Source organism: Lineus longissimus, chromosome 19 (genome assembly GCF_910592395.1).
Source record: "Lineus longissimus chromosome 19, tnLinLong1.2, whole genome shotgun sequence".
NCBI lineage: Eukaryota > Metazoa > Nemertea > Pilidiophora > Heteronemertea > Lineidae > Lineus > Lineus longissimus.
Window position 1 is genome coordinate 4,464,529 of NC_088326.1, and position 24,679 is coordinate 4,489,207.

General features: G+C 39.5%; 2 protein-coding genes across 2 annotated transcripts; both read left to right on the plus strand.

The window, feature by feature from the left end:
• The first annotated feature begins 5,766 nt into the window (after positions 1–5,766).
• LOC135503420 (uncharacterized) lies at positions 5,767–11,251 on the plus strand. The gene is made up of 5 exons (XM_064796996.1): positions 5,767–7,378; positions 9,010–9,126; positions 9,246–9,332; positions 9,471–9,548; positions 9,768–11,251. Exons 2-5 carry the CDS (start codon positions 9,018–9,020, stop codon positions 11,249–11,251), a joined length of 1,758 nt encoding a protein of 585 aa, XP_064653066.1. The 5' UTR covers positions 5,767–7,378; positions 9,010–9,017.
• A 2,837-nt stretch (positions 11,252–14,088) lies between these two features.
• On the plus strand, positions 14,089–15,198 carry LOC135503422 (uncharacterized). Its single transcript, XM_064796997.1, has one exon. The coding sequence runs from the start codon at positions 14,089–14,091 to the stop codon at positions 15,196–15,198; it is 1,110 nt and encodes a 369-aa protein (XP_064653067.1).
• Positions 15,199–24,679: the final 9,481 nt, after the last annotated feature.

A 24,679-nucleotide genomic window follows, 5' to 3' on the forward strand; every position in this document is an offset into this window, starting at 1 on the left:
CTGGGATAATACTGACAAGTTGGGAGTATTTGCAATGCCAGTTAAAACCCCAAACTCCCAAAATGGTGCATCAATAATGTTAAGGAAGTACTTGACTTCCTGACCAAAAAAGTTATCTAAAGCCCTGAATATGCAATAAACATGATAAAGTAAATAATGTAACGTTACTCTAGACGTGTAGGCAACTTGTGATCTGATCGGTTTAACAAAAATACAAGTAAATATTTCTATTTACATTTACACAATAGGCCAGAACACTTACAACCTGTGATCTGATACTAGTAATAGGTTTTCCACATTTGCCGGGAATACTAGATATTGTCCTCACTGATAGGTGGCAGCATAGACCAATGACCTGCAACGCACCTGCTAAGTAAGTGGGGTTAACACCATGGATGTAATGCCGAGAGAATTTGCACAGTATATAAGGGTCTTGCTGGGTAGTATATTAATAAGATAAACCACGGATTAAACCAGGTGCATACTTGCTTTGACTTGATGAATGACGGATCCGAGGGAGCTGGTTCAGGGGTTCCAGCTGTAAATCGTCCCCCGCCCTAAAAACGGGCGATATTTTTTATTTTTCGTAATTGCCTAGTTCCATTTTCTTAGCTCAGATGGCAACACCAGAGAAGATGAGTGTCGTACGAATATATCAGCTGGGATGCCATTGTCTCCTTGTCTCAGGAAAAATGTGTCTCATTTTCACATGGTGAATACCTGATCATTTTCATAAGGGATTGCATGAAATCAGAACATCAGACCTGAAGAGACAGCAGATGCTGCAACAACCATACCGGTTACAGGAAAATTCGTCCCAGGAAAATTCCCTGACGAATTTTCCTCGGGGACGAATTTTCTGGGGACAAATATTCCGGGGACGAATTTTTCTCAGGGGTGAGTTATCCGGGGACGAATTTTCTTCGGGGACGAATTATCCAGGGACAAATTTTCCTAGGGGCGAATTTTCTGGGGACGAGTTTTCCGGGGACGAATTTTCCTAGAGCCAACCTTACCTCAACATGCTGTCACAACCAGACCTGATAGACAGGAGATGCTGGCACAACCAGACCAGGTGAGATAACAAATGCTGTTACACCCAGAGCCAAGGGCAACACGAGCAGTTCCACACCTGATAATCCATCTCAAAGCAGACCAATGAACGAGCTCGATAGCAAAGATTACTTCGGAGCAATCTTCAATCCGCGTTCATGTTTTAAAACATACTGAACCTATAATGTGACCAGGTGAATAGGAAGGATAGAGGCCCAAGTCTGAGTGCCCTTTATGTCGTTTTACTCATCGGCTCGATATCGGTCCGATATCGGCCAAGTTGTGCCAAGAATAGGATGGGCCTGGAGACTATAGAGCCGCTCTGGAATTTGGTCTAACCTTAGAGTAACCCAGTCTAGTTACTCTAAGGTCTAACATTATTTGATCCGATAAGGGTAACCTTTCTTTATTCTCCACACGCTCCGAGAGATGGTGGGAACGGTGTCAAACTGTAGTTGCAGGTGATTTGAACATCCATCTTGACAAAGTTGATGACCTCAATGTCCGTCGGTTAAATGACATTTTTGAAAGCGTTGGGTTAGTCCAGATCGTGAACAGTCCTACACACAAAAAGGGTCACATTCTGGACCCGGTAGCTGTCCCAAAGACTGCTGCACCTTTATTGGAGTCGCAGATGGTCGGTCATGGATACGCAGTCACGCCTCAATCAGCATTCAACTTACAAGTGTCAAACATGTGTCTCTCCGATCACTACCTTGTTTCATTTGAATTGCCCGATAAATGTCAAAAGGACAAAGCACGTAAACCTTCAAAAGTTGTCACCAGGGACATCAAACGCGTTGATAGGGATGAGTTCTCCCATGATGTTGTTAGTTCCTTTCAAAAGCATGTTCCCATGCGCGCGAGCGATGTGGCAGAAAGCCTGAACGAGGCTCTCAGCTCTGCATTGGATAAACATGCACCGAAACGGATGAGCAAACCGAGAGTACGCAAACCAGACCCTTGGATGACCAAGGAAATCCTGGCAGCCCGTGCGTTACGTAGACGTCTGGAATCTCGCTGGAGAACGACGAAACTAACGGTTCACAAGGAAATGTTTATGGACCAAGTGAAGGCCACAAGCGCCTCCATTAAGAATGCAAAACAAGATTTCTATGTGACTAAACTTTCCGACAAACGGGGCTCCCAGCGTGAGCTCTTTAGTGCTTTCGTGAACTTGACTCGTTCCTCTTCTGGACCTCAGAACCAGGCCGCTACTGGTACTGCCGATATTGACTGTGCGAATAGATTTGCGAACTATTTTGATAAGAAGATCATGACAATACGGCAACATCTTGATAAGTGTGAAGAAACATATAAACCTTCTTCAAGAATACCACGGACATCCAACATGGTTTTGTCCGACTTCCAACCTACTACGACAGCAGAATTGGAAAAGATTATAAGGTCCACCCCAGTTAAAACATCTACACTGGACCCCATTCCTTCCACACTTTTGAAGGATGTATTGCCGAATATACTACCATCCTTGGTCCAGCTTATCAACTACTCTTTGTCAACCGGGGAATTTCCTGACAATATGAAACTTGCAATCATAACTCCTATTTTGAAAAAGAAGGGAGCGGATGAGTCCGAGCTTAAGAACTATCGACCCGTCTCCAATTTGTCGTACTTTTCAAAGCTCCTCGAACGTGTGGTAGCAGCCAGGCTCCACAGCCATCTGGCGGCAAGCAATATGTACTACCCAAATCAATCTGCTTACCGCCCACGCCATAGTGTGGAGACTGCGCTGCTATCCATTACCAACAGCGTTCTTGAGAGCTTCGACAAAAGAGACGGTGTCGCAATGGTTCTCTTGGACTTATCCGCTGCCTTCGACACAATCGATCACAAGATCATGATATCACGTCTACAAACTGTTTTTGGTATCCAGGGCAGTGCGCTCTCATGGTTTGAATCATACCTGTCTGATCGTCAATTTAGGGTCAAGGTCGGCTCTAGTTTGTCCGACACCTACAAGTTGCAGTCTGGTGTACCCCAAGGAAGTGTTCTGGGGCCATTACTTTTTTCATGCTACACCTACCCATTGGATGAGATCATTGCCAATCACGATATTAGCGGCCATTTTTACGCTGACGACACACAGAGCTGGCACGCGTTCAGCTTTTATGACTCTACCTCACTAGCCCAAGTGATCACTAAAATTGAACACTGTCTAAGCGATGTGCGCCTTTGGATGATGGAGAATAAGCTCAAACTAAACGACTTAAAAACAGAGTTTTTACTGCTTCGTTCTCCTTATCAAAATGACAAGTTACTGTTCAGTGATGTCTGTCTCAAAATCGGTGATGCAGAAATTCGTTCAAGCGAGTCGGCGCGCAATCTCGGGGTGCTTTTTGACAATAACCTTACTTTTCACAAACAAATATCACAGGTTGTTTCGTCCGGGTTCTTTTACCTGCGCAAGATTGCGTCAGTCAAGAAATATCTACCTGAAGACCTTTTAGGTAATCTTGTACATGCTTTTATTACATCTAGACTCGATTTTGGTAACTCATTGTACTATGGTCTCCCTCTCTGTGAAATTAACCGCCTCCAGAAACTTCAAAACCAAGCAGCCAGACTCTTGACGGGTACTAGAAAATATGATCACATCACGCCTGTTTTATATGACCTTCATTGGCTCCCCGTTCAACAACGTATTAAGTTCAAAATGTTAACCTTCGCTTTCAAAGCCGTGCAGGGCACCGGCCCCAACTATCTTCAGCTTCCACTCCAGCGTCTTAGGCAGGGAACCAGAGCTCACTCGGCTCCTGCCCTGGAGTGGAAACGTTCCAAAAAAGTCACTGCTGGTGATAGAGCTTTTGGGGTCTGTGCTCCGCGGCTTTGGAATGCATTGCCCACACATCTTAGGCAGATTGTATGTTTTAAAAGTTTTAAACAATGCATCAAGACATATTTGTTTAAGGAAGCCTTTATCACTGATTGTTTTAACTATGTTTTAAACTGTCCTGTAATTGTTTTAATCATGTTTTAAATGTCTTTCCTATTATTACTGTATGAATGTACTTTTGTAAAGCGCTACTGGCAATTAATTTTTAAGTGGCGCTATAAAAATAATAAATTATTATTATTATTATTATTATTATTATTATTATTTGTGTTTCGCAATTAAAATTGATAGCTTAACTATTACTGGCTTCCTGCCCACACACAAAGATAACTTTGTATTGTCAATGGACAAGATTGTGACAAGTTGAGACCAGCAGGGGCATTTTACCCATTATTTTCAAACTTGCTTTCTCAACGTCCGTGGGTACTCCCGGGGTTTATACTTGTATGTGGAGGGGGTAATCGGGGGAGGGGGGAGGGGGGGGGGGGGGGTAATGCCTGCGAGAGGACAGAGGGCCATTGCAGGCTGTTTCGCGTTTTAGAGGGCCTGAAACATGGCAGATGGGATTAACAGTCAAAAACACGGCCCCGTGACGGGCCGTGTCGCCTGTCGGCGAGTGTCAAATTCTGATATGTCTCATGAAAACGCTAATAAGATCATTTAGAATCATTGGAACTTTTTCAAATTCACTTATGCCATTGACAAGATATAGTACTACACTTCTACAAAGTTTGATGAAACTCCCAGCATTGATTTTTTTTTAAATCACGAAAATGTATGTATACAGAATGTGCACGGACCCTATCGCAGATTTAATTGCGTCCGGAGCCCGCTCCTGGCTCCCCTGCCGTTGGCCAGCCATACTACATAGTACGCACATGAAACGTCCACACAGGAGTAATGCAGCGAGAATTTGTACTGCATATAAGGGTCCTACCCAGTAAGTAAGTTCGGAGCAGAGAGACGCTGTGGCCGGCAACGGTCGGCAGTACCATGTTTGGGGTTCATTGAATAATTCGTCCCCCGTTCCCCCCCTAACAAGGGGGATATTTCCACCTCACAATGAGGCAATTTTTAATTTTAAGTAATCGCGTAGTTCCACTTTTTTAGCTCAGATGGCGCCAACTGAGGTCCTGTCAAAATCATTGGCCTACCTGAGGCTGATGAGGAAACTCACGAAACTCTACAGGGTGGCCCAGAAAGGTTTTGATCCCTTGCACAATAGAATTCTATTGTGTGTGTCCATTGTGTGAGGGAAATTAATTCTGGGCCACCCTGTAGTACATGAACTTGTCACCCTATTCAAAGATATCGGAGCGAAAGCGAAAAACGAGGACATTTCTGTTTTCCACCGCAACGGGCCTGTGTATTTTACCGTCGCTCTATATTGTTACCTGCAGAAATGACTTTCGGCCAATGAGACAGTAGTGCACAATATCTCTTCTGGATGTGCACTCCCCTTCATTGCTCGCCATGTTGCCAGGGAGTATACCAAGTCTTTGCTGAATGTGCCATGCCCCTTCACTATGCGTACTCTGTCTGATCTAGATGTGTACTCTCCTAACGTAGTGCACCATGTTTCTACAGGGTGGACCTTGTCTCCACGCTTAAGAAAACTGTGTCTCATTTTCACATGGTGATTACTGATCATTTTCATCAAGGGATTGCATGAAATCAGAACACCAGACCTGAAGAGACAGCAGATATACTGCAACAACCATAAAATAATATGCTGCCACAACCAGACCTGATAATACAACATATGCGAGATTGCAAATGCTGCCACAACCAGCCTGATGAGATTGCAGATACTGTCACAACCAGACCTGGCGAGATAACAGAAGTAGTATATGGGCTACTTGGGGAAAATTATGAACTTTTGACCTAGTGACCTACTGACCTACTGACCTACTTTGTGTATGAGAAGTTTGAAAGTTGACCTGACCTAGTGACCTAGTTTGGATGACCTAGTGACCTACTGACCTACTGACCTACTTTGTGTATGAGAAGTTTGAAAGTTGACCTGACCTAGTGACCTAGTTTGGATATGGTGTAAAATCTCCAGAGTGGGTCATGGCCTAGTAACCTACTTTGGACCTGACCTAGTGACCTAGTTTGGATATGGTGTAAAATCTCCAGAATGGGAAAGTTATGAACTTTTGACCTAGTGACCTGTTGACCTGTTGACCTACTTTCTGTGTGAGAAGTTTTCAAAGTTGACCTGACCTAGTGACCTAGTGACCTAGTTTTGATATGGTGTAAAATCTCCAGAGTGGGTCATGGCCCACTGACCTACTGACATACTTGAGATATCCGAAGTTTAGACGACCTTGACTTGGTAAACCAGTTTGTGGATATTGTGAAAAATAACCAATTTGGGTTATAGCCTAGTGACATGGTGACATAGTAGACCTAACTTGAAGATACTGAAAAGAATAAGAGTGAGTCAGCACATATAATACTAAGGGTGTTGTAAAATATCTAAGAATACCACGTCAAGTTCATGTACAGCATTCCAAAGCAGCTTTGATAAGGAACAACTATAGCATTACAAACATAGATGAAGTATTTATATATTATGCTAACCACAAGGAGGAAGACTTCATATGGCAATTGGCCACTCTGTTCTCTTTGAACAAAAAGCGTTATTACATGGTACACCTATCACCATTCATAAGGAACAACTGTAGCATGACATGCATAGATGAAGTATTTACATATTACACCAACCACAAGAGGGCAGACTTCATACTGCAATTGACCAATCTGTTCTCTTTGAAACATGAAGCGTTATCATAAGGTACCCCAAGCAACAGCTTTGATAAGGAACAACTACAGTATGACAGACATAGATGAACTATTTATATATTACATCAACCTCAAGGAGGAAGACTTCATATTACAATTGGCCACTCTTTTTCCCTTTGGACCAAAAAGCGTTAGTACATGGTATGCCATTCAATATTTTTCTATTTCATGCAACAGAGTCTGCTAAAACAATATTCAGAAAAATATCACATTCAAAGTTACACCAACTCTGTACAGACTAAAGTCAACTGCCTAGAACTTTTCACAAAGCACTCTACTAAAATGCATGTATGACATTATGCAAATGATGATTGGTGCAATTCACCAAATGGTAGTTTGGGTATTATGTATAATTTTTTGTAATTTTTGTCCTAATCAGGTCATAAACGATGGAACAACATAATTGTGATGATCGACCTAAATGCTGCTACCGTTTTATTTAATGACCCTAATTTGACCATAAGTACTGGTAATTATTTTTTTCCCTTTGTTACATACAGATATTTTTCAACAACTTGTGTGATTCTTGTTTAAGATCAGGATTATATTATTGTTTAATCATTCTGTTACTCATAGTCTTTTGAGACGGATGTCTATTGTGTTGTGGCTTTGGTGATATCAGGAGAATCTCATACCCAGAAACTTCACGGATATTAAACTAAGGTAAGAATTTTTGATCTATTATTCCTTATTGTAGGCCTACAATGAGATTTATTTTTGGAGGTATATTTGGCCCTGAAAGGACCGTTTTTCCTGATGCCCCTGGGTGAAAAGTTTATGATGATGGTGTCAAACTTCTATGGTATATGATTGAAGCTTCCTCCAAGTCTAGGAATTCCTTCTCTTCATCAATTGTTCCACATGTACATAAACATGGACATGAATGTGCACACATATGGTTATTCAAAATTAGGTCCTTTTGAACATTTTTCATGAAGCAGTGTGTACATCTCTTTGCTTCACAGTTTGTACACTTGATGTGGTAGTTTTGGAAATGGTGATCTCCCAGCATACAGTCATCACACACACTGCCGTGCATAATTTCCAATCTTGTGCCAAATATAACTACGTTTGGTAGTTGTAGTGCTTTCCGCACACTTGCTTGCAGTTGTTCATATGTAGACATTGTGGTGCACTAATCTCAAATGAACTCTGATAGATGCTGTCCATTCTTTATCTACTATGTGATATTTGTGAGTGAATCTGATTGGATATGAGTGTGTGATTATGAGAGGTCATATGCTAAAGAACAATGACAAACTTGACCTTGAGCAAACTTCATTTGAATTTATCCTCAAAACACACAAAACACATTTTGGTTATCCATTTGGACCGAGATCGTCAACATGGAAGGACCGCTCCCCAAAACTGTGCTTGCCACTCTGAATTTCTGTCTGCATCAGGCATTCTATCCTGAAGGAAAGGATCCTGTTCATGGAGTTTTTGTAGTTGGGGAGAAGCTCTTTGATGAGCTGCTTGAGGGAAATGAAGAAAGAAAAATAATTTCTCATGGAAATGTCATGATAAATGATAATCTCTATGTACTTAATCGTACTATTCCAGCGAGGCAAAAATATGGCCCTTTTACCATGGATGAAATATTCAAGATGGAGAGAACTAATGTGTTCACTGCTCCAGAATGTTTAGAGATACTTGCTAAATACAAATCAATTCATGTGTTATCAAACAGCAATGGCTGGAAGTTGTGTCCAAATGGCGAGATTGTATCAAACATGCATCCTCCTGAATATGTGAGAAGATCATTTCAGTTCACTTTTTCAACATACATCCCAGAATTAAAGAACTGTGAAGGTGTTATAATTGTTCCAAGTACAATTTCACGAGAGCAAGTACAGGATCCGAGAATCACAGTGATAAAAAGGGACACATTTCACATAACAAAAGTAGAAACTGCTCCTGGAAAATGGTTCATTTTGCAAAGCTGCCGAACAGCTTATTATGAAAATGACCCCTGTTTTTATTTAGCATTTAATAACTCAATCTACTGATACCACGATAGGCATTGCATTTGCTCTCAACACATATGAAAAGGTTTGTGTTTTGGTTGTGCGCAATCTGATAATTTTTCGCCAAACTTGCCAAAGTCACAACTCTTTTGGCTCCTGTCATTGAAATGGAGTCATATTTCTATTTGCTATACAATGAGTCAGAATCATTACCTGTATGCAGCAATGACATGCATTCATTTAGCAACTCTTTCTATGACATGAACTCGTCAAACACAAAACTTCGCAACAAACACTTCTCTATTCCTGTATATTACTTATTTTCAGTTATAATAATGGAAAAGAAGACAATGGAACGGTCATGTGCAGCAGCAGCTGCTGTTAGTAATAAAAAATTGACATATGCCAATGTGGTTGCTGGAAAAAAGCCTCTTCCTATTCTTGGTAAGTTTTTCTTTCTTATTCTTCTTCATGCTTTATTTTTCAATGCTATAACAAAAAAGAACACAACTTTACGAAGTTAATGTAATTTCATAATAGAGTACTGTCTTTTTTCTTTTCAGACGGACCTGATTCCGAGGAGGAGTTCACTTCTAAACCACATGAATGGGTAAAAGTGGAAAGGAAGAGGCCTAAAGAGGCAAAGAAAGGTGTGTAGTAAATAAATAAATTTGTAAATGTCTTGATATATGCCCAAAAAAACCCATATATATATATATATATATATATTTATGCTTAATTTATTGAATGTGTATGATCTAATGATTACACCTTTTTTTTCTTCACAGGCCATTTGAAGCTCTATCTAAAAAAGAGGTCATTTAAAACTCAACTGTCAACTCCAAGAATGACAACAAAAAAAACGAGTAAGTGTGTTCATAACTGTTCGAGATCCTAATTTGTAATTTTTTTTCTAATTTTACATAGTCTTAAAATGAAAAAAAATTATCTTGTTATCTAAATCACAGCAATAACATGATCTACACTATTGATAATAGCAACAACAACAACAACAACTGAGAAGGATGTTTGATATAAACTTTTTTTACATTGTCCTGAATTGAAACAAAACTTTTTTTATTTAGAAGTTACAAAAACGCCACCAGAAGAACCAACACCCTCACCACCATCACCATCAAGAACAACAACAACCCCTGGAAATGATGAAGAAAGAAAAGTTGGAAGAATATCCCCGCCACTCCCACCACCTGTAACGCAGTCAACAACAACAACAATGGGCGAAAGAACGTACAGTGATTTTATAGACATTTTAAACGATTGGGTTTTGAAGAGAGCAGGTGTTGGGAAGATGTACCTCCCAAAATATTATGAAGGGAAGGAACGTAAGGAATTTCTTGAGGTAATGATGCCGTATTTAAATCCTACACTCTTTTTTTTACCATCGTCATCTGATGCTGGTTGTCAGGAAAATGCTGTGCCTGAAACGCCTCCTTCACCACCTCATCAATCTGTCATTATGGTGACTGATCAGCCGCATACGGTACGGGATAGTCCACATTTAAGGGATCTGCTGCAACGATCCAGCAATATTGATTTGGATCATGAGGAAGAAAAAATACCTCCTTCGCAAATTTATCGTCCCGATGGTAAAGACCTGAATGAGGTGTTTTTTGTTCCTGAATTTCATCAGTGTGTTGCTGGAGATCAGGAGGCGTTGGAACAAGAACATCTGACAACTGAAATGCCTCAACCATCTGATGAGGATGTTGTTCTTGTTCCAGACTCTCCTGATCTAGTGAAACAGATGCCTGTCCGGGAAGATAGCAAAGAAAAAATACCTCCCCTAAACAGAGAATTGGAGGGGGTGCCATGCACACCAGAGGATCTTGCTTTGCTAGACTTCTCGGACTTGCTATATTATGAAGAAAATAGGAAGTGCCATTCAAAAAGAGACAAATTACCAAACGGATTGCCTATGACAGAAAATTCGTCAGATGGGGACGTCCTGAAATATCTTTCAGGATCGTTTCCAGATAATGAATCAAATGTAACAGGCAACCAATCAGAATCACCACTCTGTACACCAATTGTAAACGTGGATTCTGATTCTCCTCTTCGAGGTCAAATAGTTCATAATCTCTTTGATGAGATTACGAATGGGAAAGTGCAACTTGAGGGGTTGCAATCATCACAACTTGGGCAGGATGTCCAACTCCAGCAGTTTCTGGAGTCGAACATCCTCACCAAGGCTGAGGAGCGTTCATCACTTACAACTAACAAGTTGCAAGAGGTGAACGAACCTCATACCTCCCAAGTTGCATCGACATCCTCCGCTTATATCAGGTCTGATCCTACTAAGCGGAAGCTTGACCTCGATGGGGGGAATTCAAAGAAGCGACAGAGGAGGCAGGACAGGGACTCTGTCTTGAGATCACTTTTGAAAAGTCCCAATGAAAGGAGACCTCCTCATGCAATTGGTGTTCTACCGGGTGGTAATGTTGGAAATGGTGTACCCCAGAAAGACAATCCCAACATCCGGGCAATTTTAAGTGGCACACATTCTGTGGTACACCCTTTCCATGATACCAAGATGGCGACGTCTTTTTAAGGGCTTCGTCAAAAGACGACAAAAAAAACGTAGCCAATACTCAGATTGGTGGTCACCAGGTCATCAACCAAAATGGCCCTTCTTCTTTTTCTTCTTCTTCTCCTTCCGATGATGATGATGATGATGATGATGATGATGATGATGATGATGAAAATGTTGACGAGTCGGACAATGAGATACATGGGCAAGCACATAACCATCCTCATGCACAGCCTGTTTTTCAAATTATCTCGCTCAAGGACATTAAAATAAGAAAATATGGCACGATGGGTCAAGATTTGAAAATCAAAGTAACTGGAATGGAGCGAGGTACCTCTTTCAATGATATCTTATTTCACATATCAAATGTTTTCGGAGAACTTTTAAATCGTCTCCTTCAGGATGTGCAGCCCCAAGACAGAGTCCGACTTGTCATATCTGGTCAAGGACTTAGACATATCAGTATTCCATTCATTTCACCAGATCAACTCACAGTCGAAAAGATCATGAGTGAAATCGAGAGAGTTACTCAATCAAATGACTCATGGCTTTTCGAGGGCGAGTTTTTCGTCAATTTCATACACGCCCCTCTTCCCATTGGCGGTTTGTATGCAAGAGGGATTGCCTCTCTTCATCAAAAAGTCCGCGAAAAGTCATGCTTCATCGAAATTCAAAACAAAGATGACGAATTATGTTTAGCCAGAGCCATCATCGTTAGTAAAACTCGTATAGATAACCATCCACAACACCAGTCAATCAGACATCCCAATAGTAAAAAACAAGGTGAAATGGCGGCCGAGCTTCATGAAAATGCGGGTGTTCCAAAATCCAAATGCACCCTCAAAGACGTCGCTAAATTTCAAGCACACCTTTCACCCGATTATCAGCTCGTGGTATATTCTAGTTTATATTTCAACTGCATGTGTTACAGAGGACCCCCTGCACCGCACCGCATAAATCTGTACCACTATGATGAGCATTTTGCTCCAATCATGTCTATGACAGGGTTCTTTGAGAGGTCTTATTATTGTCCGCACTGCGACAAAGGTTACCAAAACGATAAAACCCATGTCTGCGAAGCTACGTGTGCATGTTGTAAAACAGACACCGGTTGTGATATAGTTAAATGGACAAACTGTCCCAAATGTAGACGTCTTTTCAAAAGTCAAGCGTGCTATGAAAGACACCTTGTAAAAAATGATGCCGCTCATTCCGTTTGTGAACTTTTCATAAAATGCTTGAAATGTGATAAATCATATGATAAACGAAACAAACACCAATGTTTTACAACGTATTGCCATATTTGTGGTATGAATAAACCACATGACCACAGATGTTTCATCAAAAAACCAAAGCAGAAGAAGAAGGGTGCAATGAGAGATTTTATGAAATTTGTATTTTACGACTTTGAATCCACCCAAGAAAAAATTCTAGAAAATGGTGAACGAGAGCACATTCCAAACTTGTGTATTGCACATCGTTGCTGCCTCTTTTGTGGAATAGAGGAAAGTGCTAAGAATGATGATGAATTAAAATGTATTTTGTGTGGTGATGAACGAGAAGAGAAAGTATTCCGTGGGGAAAATACTGTCGTAGATTTTTGCGAGTGGCTATTCAACGGTTCAAATATAGGTAAAGTGGCAGTGGCACACAACAACAGGGGTTACGATGCCTTTTTCATTATTCAATACCTTCATAGTGTAGGGATCAAACCAACAGATGTTATTCAAGTTGGCCAGAAAATTCTTTCATTCGAAGCAGCTGGAGTGAAATTTCTCGATTCTCTTAGTTTTCTGAACATGCCTCTTAGCAACTTTCCCAAAACCTTTAATTTCACTGAGATGAAAAAAGGCTACTTTCCACACCATTTCAATACAAAAGCAAATGAAAAATATATCGGAGAAATCCCCGACATTAAATATTTCGACCCCGACAGTATGACCGTGGAAGGGAGAAAAAAGTTTCTTCTGTGGTATAATGGCCAACTTGGAAAACCCTATGATTTACAAGAGGAACTGGAATCCTATTGTCAGAGTGACGTCACCATTTTGAGAAGGTGTTGTGTTCGCTTTGTGGACTCATTCGAATGCTTGCTAAAGGTGAATCCTTTTAAAGAAAGCGTAACTATAGCATCAGCTTGTAGTAGAGTGTTTCGACAAAACTTCATGACCCCCTCTTCGATTGCTGTTCTGCCACCTCATGGTTACACATTTGACAAGCAGTCCAACATTGGAATAAAGTGGTTGGAATGGTTGATGTTCAAAGATAAAGATATCAACATATGTCATGCCGGCAATGGGGGTGAAAAATCCATTGCCAATTACAAAGTGGATGGTTTCGACGAACAGAATAATGTCATTTATGAATTTGATGGTTGTTTCTGGCATGGATGTGAAAAATGCTTTCCGCACAAGGACACTATGAACCCCCGCATTGGTACAACTATGGGAGAACTTCGTGAAACCACAACGTTTCGGCGAAATTTCCTGAAAGGTTGTGGTTTCACAGTCATTACGAAGTGTGAATGCGATTTTAGAGAAGACATTAAAAACGACCCCCAACTTGCTCAATTTACAAAAGACATCATCATCAGCGAGCCCTTGAACCCCAGAGAAGCTTTTTTTGGCGGTCGCACAAATGCTGTCAAACTTCATCACAAATGTACAGAAAACGAAAGTATAAAATATGTAGATTTCACATCTCTTTATCCTTGGGTCAACAAATACCAACACTATCCACTAGATCACCCCAAAGTTTTTAGAGGTGAAAATATTCGGAAAATAGACCCAATGAAATGCGAAGGCCTCATAAAGTGCAAAATATTACCGCCAAAGAAACTCTATTTCCCTGTATTGCCTATGCGTAGAGACAAGAAATTGAAATTCTCTCTTTGTGCCAAATGCGCTCTTGAATCCTCCAAAATATGCAACCATTCTGATGAAGACCGAGCACTTGTGGGTACTTGGGTTATTTTTGAAGTAAAAAAGGCCATTGAAAAAGGCTATAAACTTCTAGAGACTTTTGAAATTTGGCATTTCGAAAAAACAACCAAGTATGATAAGGTTGAGAAGGAGGGGGGTATATTTGCGGGTTACATCAATCATTTCTTGAAGCAAAAGCAGGAGGCAAGCGGGTGGCCAGAATGGTGTCGTACAGAGGAGGATAAAAACAAATACATTGACGATTATGAGAAAAACGAGGGAATCCAATTGGACAGGGGGTTAATTGGTGTTAATCCAGGGCTACGAAGTATCGCTAAAATCTGTTTGAATTCGCTCTGGGGAAAATTTGGGCAGAGATCTAACTTCACAAAGACATTATATACAGATAATCCAGAAGAGTATGTCAAAAAGTTGACTGACGACAGTGTTGAAGTAACTGATGTTCAACTTGTGAACGAAGAGTTTGTTCTGATGAAATTCAGAGAGAAGGATGACTTCATCGAACCATGTCCATACACGAATTGTGTTATTGCTGCATATACCACTGCTCATGCACGCTTAAAACTGTACTCTGAATTAGAGAAGCTGGAGCGACAGGTATTATATTTTGATACGGATAGCATTATATATGTCGTTGATGAAACAAACGAACAACATTACAATCCACCCTTGGGTGACTACCTTGGTGACTTTAAAGATGAATTAGAGGGTAAAACTATAGAAGAATTCATATCCGGCGGTCCCAAAAACTACGGTTACAGAATTAAAGGTAGCGGAGAGACTGTCTGTAAAGTCCGGGGATTTACCTTGAACTATGCAAATAGTCAAAACATAAATTTTGACTCCATGAAGAAACTTGTGGAAGCATTGAACTTTTCGGACAAGATTACGATCACAAATCCTTTCAAAATCAAAAGGCGAAAGGACTTCAAAATTGTAACGGTACAAGAGGAAAAGAAATATGGGTTGGTTTATGACAAACGTTACCTCGTTGATGATTTTTACACCCTCCCATTTGGATATTGATTCTTCACCTCTTTGTTATAATAATAAGATAAATTTTGTTGTACCTATATTCTTGAAAACGACACTGATATCAACCATAGATTGATTTGAATTAAAATTTGCAAGGGCATATATCTGTGATAAAATGTTTATACTGGCATATTTTATGGTGATAAAACAATGTGATATTTATTTCATTCTGTGCATTGAAACTGTAAATATATTGATGATAATAATAATAATAATAATAATAATAATAATATGAATATGAATATGAATATGAATATGAATAATAACATTAACAACTGTAATAATGTTGATATTTTATGAGTTTAATCTTCGTCATTACATCATCAGCATCATCATCATCATCATCATCATCATCATCATCATCATCATCATCATCCTGATTGACAAATAGCTTTTTCTTTCTCTAATCGAATCTCAAGAAATTCCATCCCACCTGCTCTCTCAAAGAAAAATTGTATGATATTTAAATATTTTTGCATATAAATGTATATTAATCTGTGTACGCGTATAGATGATGTATATATTTTGTAAATTTTCAATTAATTCATTCAAAGGATTGCTGTTTATGTTTGTGAGTATTGATGTATATGTTTGTAAATATTCGATTAATCAATTGGTTAATTAATTGCAAGGATCACCATTATGATATTTATTAAACTCGGTATAAAATCTCATTTTGTTCTTGTGTCAATCATTGTGTTCTGATGTTTCAACATGGATATTTCAAGCGATGACCTTCTTTTGAAGCATCCATTCACATGTCTTGTGGCTGGTCCAACGATGTGTGGAAAGTCTTTCTTTGTACAAAAACTTATTTCCTATGCAAGAGATATTATCCATCCACCCCCTCAAAGAGTTGTGTGGTGTTATGGAGGCGAATGGCAGGAGTCATTTGCAAATTTTCCAAATGTTGAATTTATCTCTGGACTACAGTTCACAGATAATTCATCAGGTGCACGTACCCTACTCATTATAGATGACTTAATGTGTGAAACAGATGAAAAGGTTACCAAAATATTCACAAGGGGTTGTCATCATCAAAATATGAGTGTAGTCTATATAATCCAGAATTTATTTCACCAAGGCAGAGAACAACGCACCATTAGCTTGAACTCGAATTATCTTGTTATCTTTAAAAATCCAAGAGATGTTTCTCAGATAGCACATTTGGCAAAGCAAATTTCTCCCGGCAACACCAAAGCCCTAAATGAGGCATTTAAAGATGCGACAAAGCCTCCTTTTGGTTACTTATTTTTAGATTTTAAACCTTCAACTTCGGAAGATTTACGATTGAGGACTAATATCTTTCCAGATGAAAACCAAATTGTATACTTAAACAAATGAAATACGAATATGACATCAGTTGTTGAATATTCACAGACACAGCCACATCACATAGAAATGGCAAAATATCACATAAAAAATTATGTCCACCAGCTTAAAAAGCTGAAAACTGCTCGAGCTAAAAATAGGAGAAAGATTTTAGAATCAGCTGATAATGGCCTGTTCAAAGCAGTTGGTGAGTCTGCAAAGAACTGTTTAAAAGGCAATGTCGCCCTGAATAAGAAACAGTTCAGCTGTTTGAGGAAACACAGACACTCTATTCGCAAGCTGGCCAACAAGAAAACATCATTTAAGGAACGTAAAAGAATCATACAGCGAGGTGGATTTCTTGGTGCACTGCTAGGTCCAGTCATAAAAGCCATAGGGAGTATATTCGGTGTTTGATATTCAAAAGCAGACAGACAGTCTTATTCTAAAGATGAGTCAAATAAGGAAAATGTCTCTAATTCCTCATGAAATGGTGGACAAATATTTGTCTCAACAACGATACAAAGAGGACACAAAACCAGTGGCAACCCATGCAATGAGTATTGACAGAGAAATGCAGGAAGTGCTATCGAGGAAGGATATGAATGAGTATGACAAAGCTTTAGCATATTCACAGTTACTTCGAAAGTATTTAGGAGCAATTCACTCAGAAGGCTCAGATTTAACTAAACCTATTCCCACTAGTGTTCGCGCGACAACAGCCACAGCTGCAAACCAACCTGTTGTACAAGAAAGAGAGCCAGAGGCGGTTGTTGCAAGTGGAACCACACCACCTGCAACCTCTCCACTTAATCAGAAAACAATAGTCAACAATATACCGAACTACTCCAAAGCAAAGGCAAAAAAACTAGTCAATGCATTAATGAATGATCCTAAATTCCAGTGGGATGGAAAAGGTGAAATTTCAATAAACGGTGAGCCCATCAAAGGGAGCAATATAAGAACTATTGTCCAGAATGCCTCATCCAACAAGAAGCAGTCCTTTGCACCGGTTGGAATAGAACCTGTCCTGTCCTATTTGAACAAAACAGGCGGCATATCGGCTGATATGGTAACGAATAGGCAATGGAAAAAAGAACTCGGGGTGGGTGAAATGCCAAAATCAGTGAATAAAACGCCCAGGGCAAGAACCAGAAGTCCATTGGCCTTCTGGAATTCGAATTCACCTGTCTCTTCTCCGGGTTTTACCACACCAAGGAGACATGGTAAAAGCAATGACGAGTGGGAAGACTGGTAGTAAGAAATCGAATGAGTTATTGAAAAGAATATATTATGAACCAAATCATAGTGCTAGTTTTGGCGGGATAAATGCTTTAAAGAGAGCAGTTGGTAAGAGGATATCAACTTCTAACATAAAAAAATGGCTCCAGTCTCAAGACACATACACACTTCACAAACCAGTTAGACACCACTTTATACGAAGACGTATCGTGGTTTCTGATATTGACGAACAATGGGAGGCCGATCTTGTTGATTTATCGAAAATTGTCAGGTATAATAAACCCTTTAAATATCTTCTCACTGTAATTGATACCCTGTCAAAATATGCCTGGGTTGTGGGTCTAAAATCAAAAAAAGGTGACGAACAGGTGACTGCATTTAAAAAGATAATTTCTTCCTCTAAGAGAAAGCCTAAGAATCTGAGAACTGATAAAGGGGGTGAGTTTGTGAACAAAAAATTTCAAGCCTATCTGAAAAAAGAAAATATTCACTTCTTTACCTCGAATAATGAAGTTAAAGCGGCAATAGTTGAACGATTTAATAGGACCCTTAAAAGTAAAATGTGGAAATATTTCACAGAGAGAAATACTCTCTCATACGTGCCTGTTCTCCAAAAACTTGTGCACTCGTATAACAACACATGGCATCGGAGTATTAAGATGAAACCAAGTGAAGTGAACGAAGACAATGCTTCAGATGTTTGGCACACTCTCTACTCAAAAGAAAACCTGTCTCTGAAGAACATCAAATTCAAATTTCAAATTGGTGAAAAAGTGAGAATAAGCAAAGTCAAGATGACATTTGAGAAATCTTATCTACCCAACTGGACCATGGAAATATTCACCGTAAAAAAACAAATAAAAAGTAGGCCCCCTTTGTACGTGATTGAAGACGATGACGGAGACACCATTCAAGGGAGTTTCTATGAAACAGAATTACAGAAAGTACGCATAAGCCCTGATAAAACCTATAAAATAGAAAGAATACTTGCAGAAAGAGGACGTGGTAAGAGAAAGGAATACTTTGTTAAATGGGAGGGTTATCCATCAAAATTCAACAGTTGGGTTAGTCACTCGGACGTTGAACGTCGATGAAGATATCTTGCCTAAAAAAATGTCAATTGAACTTTCCGATGGAAATATAGAAAGAAATACACCTCTGTCTGAAGTAGAAAGAGAAGACGAAGTAGACAAGGGTGAAGATCGACAATCGGTGACTTCACGGCACAAAAACTGGATTATTTTTGGGCATAATGTTCCAAAACCAGAAATAATATTCTTTACTCAAGTTGTGATCATTTATATCGTTGTCATCACAGCTCTTTTTAACATTGCATTTGCAAATGGTGAGAGTAACCTGTGGATATCTCTTCTATGCAGCTGTCTAGGCTATCTGTTACCAAACCCGTCGTTTCCTACTGAAAATAATCATCATCCTCTGCAAAGGAATACCTTTTCCAATTGAAATAACATGGCAGCTTTTACGAATGACCACTTCTATGTTTCATTACCCTGCAATAGTTCGTTAAAGTATTTCCCTGATAATACAATTGGACACTACACTACAAAGCTGAGCACTGCTATACGATTAGATTCAACTGAAAATTGGGAAGTAGGATTAGCCGAGTTTCAATATCCACACACGTGGAGTAATATCAACCTTTCCAACAACAATTTTCGTATTTACATCCCTTCCAGTGACGATCCTGACCCCAAGACTGGAAAAATACCCATGACATGGAAAACATTAACAGTTCCAATCAAATACTATAATGACATCAACAAATTGGTAATGGAAATGAATCTCAAAATTCAAAGTGCACTCACTAGCGTTCAACAAGATACACATTTTTTTCTCAACTATGACAGGGTTGCAAAAAAAGTTAGTTTTGTACTCCCAGAAGGTAGACTGATACTATTACCATCACCACTGTCTCATATGTTAGGGTTTCATCAAGACAATATTGCCCTTAACGAGAACACAACCGCTCCCTATCAAGCAGATATACTCAGACATTTTCATGATATGTACGTGTATAGCGATGTATTACAATATCAACTGGTGGGAGATGTATTGACACCTTTACTCAGAACTGTATGTGCTGAAGGTAAAGAGGATGAGAGTATTCGCAAGTCATATAAAAATATTCATTATTTCTCTGTCAGCAAGTCTACATTTGAGACAATCGAAATAGATATAAGGAGTGACACAGGTGACTCCATACCATTTGAGAAAGGCAGAGTTGATGTTCTACTTCACTTCAGGCGCAAACAAAAAATATGAGAAAGGTTTATATTTGTGACCCTCATTGTTATGATGCACATTACACCCAAAAAGGTAGTGGTGGATTCCCTGTGTTTATGGGTGCCCCTGTACAGCGAGGACATGGCATAGGGGGTTTATTCTCAGGTCTGGCAAAAATGGCCATACCAATGCTTAAATCAGCTGCCAAATCGGCAGGAAAATCTCTCCTTCAGTCAGGTGCACAGTTTGCCGGAGATCTGCTAAAGGGTCGAAACCTAAAACAGGCTGCAAAACAGAGAGCAATTGAAGCTGGGAAGAATATAGGTCGAAATGTACTTTCCTCGGTTCAGGAAATGTCTCAGGGTAATACAAAGGCTTCTAATAAAAAGAGGAAAGCAAAGACTTCTGCATCCAGTCTGAGACAGGCGAAGCGACGGAGAAGATCAACAAAATCGTCGGCTGACATATTTGAATAAGACTGTCAAAATGATCAGTGTTGGATCCTGTGAGTGCACAAAATCCGAACTGGAACTATTTTCCCTCCCACCAACGCTGACTAGCATTGAAAAAGCGCAGCATGTTGAATATCTACCTTTGGGGTCATTAGATGATGATACGCCAATAGAATTTTTCATCTCTAATCGTGGTGATGAGTACATCGATTTGGCTAAAACGTACCTTTATCTGGAGGTGAAAGTCACCAAAAGCGATGGCACTAACTTGGATGAAAATGAAAAGGTTGGACCAGTCAACTATTTTTTTCATTCCTTATTTAGTCAGATTGACCTGTCATTAAATGGTCAATTAGTCACGTCCTCTAACAACACTTACCCATACAGAGCCTACATAGAAACCTTATTATCGTACGGTCTAGAGGCAAAGAGGAGTCAGCTACAATCGGCACTTTGGTTTGCCGATGACCCTGGCAAATTTGAGAAAAACGACCCAGCCGGAGCAGACACTAATGGCGGTTTCAAAACAAGAGCAAAATTTATAGCGAAAAGCAGACAGTTAGACATGTTTGGAAGGTTACACCTTGATTTATGTCATCAGAGTCGTTACTTGCTGAATGGTGTAGATTTGAAATTAAGATTGAATCGTACAAAGAATAATTTCAACCTCATGTCTGATGTAGGCACTGAAGTGACAAAAATAAAGAAAGCTGTTCTTCTTGTTCAACAAGTCAAGCCTAACCCTGCTGTATTAACCGCCCATGCAAAAGCTCTTAATACCAGTAATGCTAAGTACCCCATTAGAAGAGTTGAGGTGAAAACATTCTCAGTTAATGCGGGCACGCAAACTGTGACTCGAGATAATGTATATTTAGGTCAAGTACCAAGGCGAGTAATTGTTTTCATGACAGATAATGCTGCATTGGTGGGTGCAAAGAATAAAAATCCATTCAATCTTAAACACAATAATCTTAATTTCATAAGCGTTGAAGCAAATAGTCGCACATATCCTGCACAACCATTGACACCATCTTTTGGAACAAATAATAGATACATCAGATCATACATGACATTGTTTACAGATACTGGAAAGGTTCACGACGATATTGGCAACGATATTACAAGAGAAAGTTTCAGAAAAGGGTACAGTCTTTGGGTTTTTGACTTGTCACCAGATAAAGAGGATGGTGATCATGTTCATCTAGTAAAAGAGGGAAACCTTCGACTAGATCTGAAATTTGAGGAGGCTTTGACAGAAACTACATCCGTTTATGTCTATGCCGAATTCGATAACGTAATAGAAATTGATCGTGCAAGAAATATCATCAAGGATTTCCAATGAATACTTTAGATTTGATTAAAGTAGCAAAATTACACCCGAAATTGCGAAAATATTTCAAAGGTGTGTATGCCCTAGATCAGATACCTACATTTGTTGATAGTTATCCTTCAGCATACATAATTAATACACATCCAATGAGAAAAGAAGGTGAACACTGGTTAGCTATATGGTTCGATGGTAAGTGCAAGGCAACATTCTTTGATTCGTATGGTTTACCGCCAAGAAGTAAACTCATCGTTAAATTTTTAAAGAGAAATACTTCCTGGTGGACATACTCCAGCAAAGTTTTACAATATCCTTTCTCATTGCTTTGCGGTCAATACTGTCTGTACTTCTTGGTGAAAAAATCACTAGGTTACTCTCTAAAGAACATCTTATCCGGATTTCGAAATGATCTTGAAATTAATGATAAAAAGGTTGTAAGGTTTCTAAAGAGAACATTTGCATAATTCTGTTATCAACAACCAATCAAAGCAAAGAAATGCTTATGAAAATTATATAAAATGAATATGTCTGTTGATAGTTGGATATTAGGCACTAGGTCATGGCACAAGCTCAGTTAACTTGGAACGATAAACGCTCAGTTGAAGTGATGATGGAGGAAGAACAACATAATGATGGGAAAAAGAAACAGAAAGCTGAGGCCAGGTCTAAACAGAAGTCCGCAAGTATGGTTTTGTACTTAACACCGAAGATCATCCTCGCAATTTGGAAGGAAAAGGAGCAAATAAGGATTCAGATCGATGATGGTGAAAAAAAGATAAACATACCACCTGAAGTTTGGAGGATTCTTCATTTATCGGCAGAAGCCATAACATTGCTTCTAAGTTTTGTAGAAGGACAAGGTGGAATTGCTGAATATTATGATTCGTATTACAGGACATGTCAACAAGGACAAAACCCTGATCATAAAATCTCCTCAGAACTTAGGAATCGGTTATCGATTGCAACTAGTGTGAAATAGTTTCAAGGTCAAGGACTTATATGAATGAGGTCAATCTTTGTTCTACTGACCTCATTAACAGCAACCAATCACAATTCGTTACCCGAATGACGTCGACCAATCACAATCACTCTTTCATCAGTCACGTGCAATATATAAGGACAAAACGCCATGAGTGCTCACATTCACTTCAAAACCTGCAAGTGCAAGAGAATGGAGAACCAAACTACCAACAAAAACCACAAAAACAACGCTGAAATGGATAAAGTAACGTCCACCCAGACCAAGTCACCTGCGAAGAATGAAACAATCATGGAAACTCCGAAAGTAACCAGGCGAAGAGGGGTACGGTCTACAGTCCTCGATCTCTCAAACGCTCCTAGTGCACCAAAGAAGGCAAGGAAAGCTGCAGCGCGTACTCCGTTCAATGAGAGGGAAAAAGAAATGCTGCCACAATGCTCGAGTCGTGTAGAACAAGAGACTGAATTGCGGATCCGATCCGATGAAAGAGGTGTTACATTCTCCTATGGTACAAAATGGATCCGTCTCAGTAAAACGGGTTTCCTGAATCTGAAGAATCTCGTGGATACCATCGATAAAAGGATCGTCGACAGTCATGAGGAACGTTGGACTCTGGAGGACCACATATTTGTTCAAACGAGATTCTTTAACAATAAAATGAATGTTGACATTCGCCGTTTTTTCATCAGCAATGACAACGATCCTGAGAAAGATTCCGAAAAATCGCAAGCAACTCTTTTCAGGCCGACTAAATGTGGTGTGTTCCTGAGCGTCCCTCAATGGAGGGAAATGTCGAGCAAGTTTAAAGAACACACATGTGAGGATTCATTGAAAATAACTCCACTCGGTCGACTCACTATTCAGGTACTAGGGCTGTACCTTTCAAAGATCGGTCAAGGTTTCGTGGATCTTGAGTGTGATGGATGCCTGAATGATTGGCCTAGTCAAACAGATCATGTTTGCTGCATGCAGGAAGACTTTGCTGAATGTCAGAAACAGATTCGAAGGAATAATCTAGACAACCTGAAAAAGAGCACCAGTATTCTTTATTTCACCCTTCGCCTGGCAGAAACCGCACTGGGGTTGGGCATTGAAATAAACCGCACGCCAAGATATCTGTTGAATAGAGCTTTTAACGATTGGACTGATGAACTTATCGCTGAAATTAAGTCGATTGAAAAGGCTGACGATGACGATGATGGTATTGTTGCTGATGAGGAGGAGGAGGAAGGAGAAGAAGACAAAGAGAATGCCATTGTTGCATCGGGAGGATTTAAAACGGACCACATTCAGTAAGACTATATATGGATATGTGCGTATGAAACATTCAAAAAGGTGTACAGTACTGTTTTTTCAACATAAAGGATTGCAGAGTGAAATTTGTTAGCACTTCATACAGACTTGCATGGGATTACTTAGACTATCATGTAAATATTTACCTGTGGACAATGCCTACACAATGCATTTGGAAGACTATTTAGCTCTTGATCATATATTGACTAGTATCGGAATATTATTAATATCACTTTTGTGCATGATAGGAAAAGAGAAGCAAGTTGGAATATACTTTTCCTCTTTTTGGTTTGTATAATATGTTTAAAATATGCATGCTGTGCTATGGTTATTTGTTTTTACTAATGCCATTTTTATTATTTTATATCATGTACAATGCTTTAACAAAAAATAAAAAACAGTAGCATGGGCTACTTGGGGAAGAATTGTGAACGATTGAACTAGTTGCAACACTGATCTTCAAACTCTACTTTGATGATGTGACCATGACCTCTACATACCCTATTTTGGATATTTTAACGTTACTCCAATATGGGCCATGGTCATAACCCACTTTGGATATTTCACTATATCCAAAGTAGGTTACTAGGCCATGACCCACTCTGGAGATTTTACACCATATCC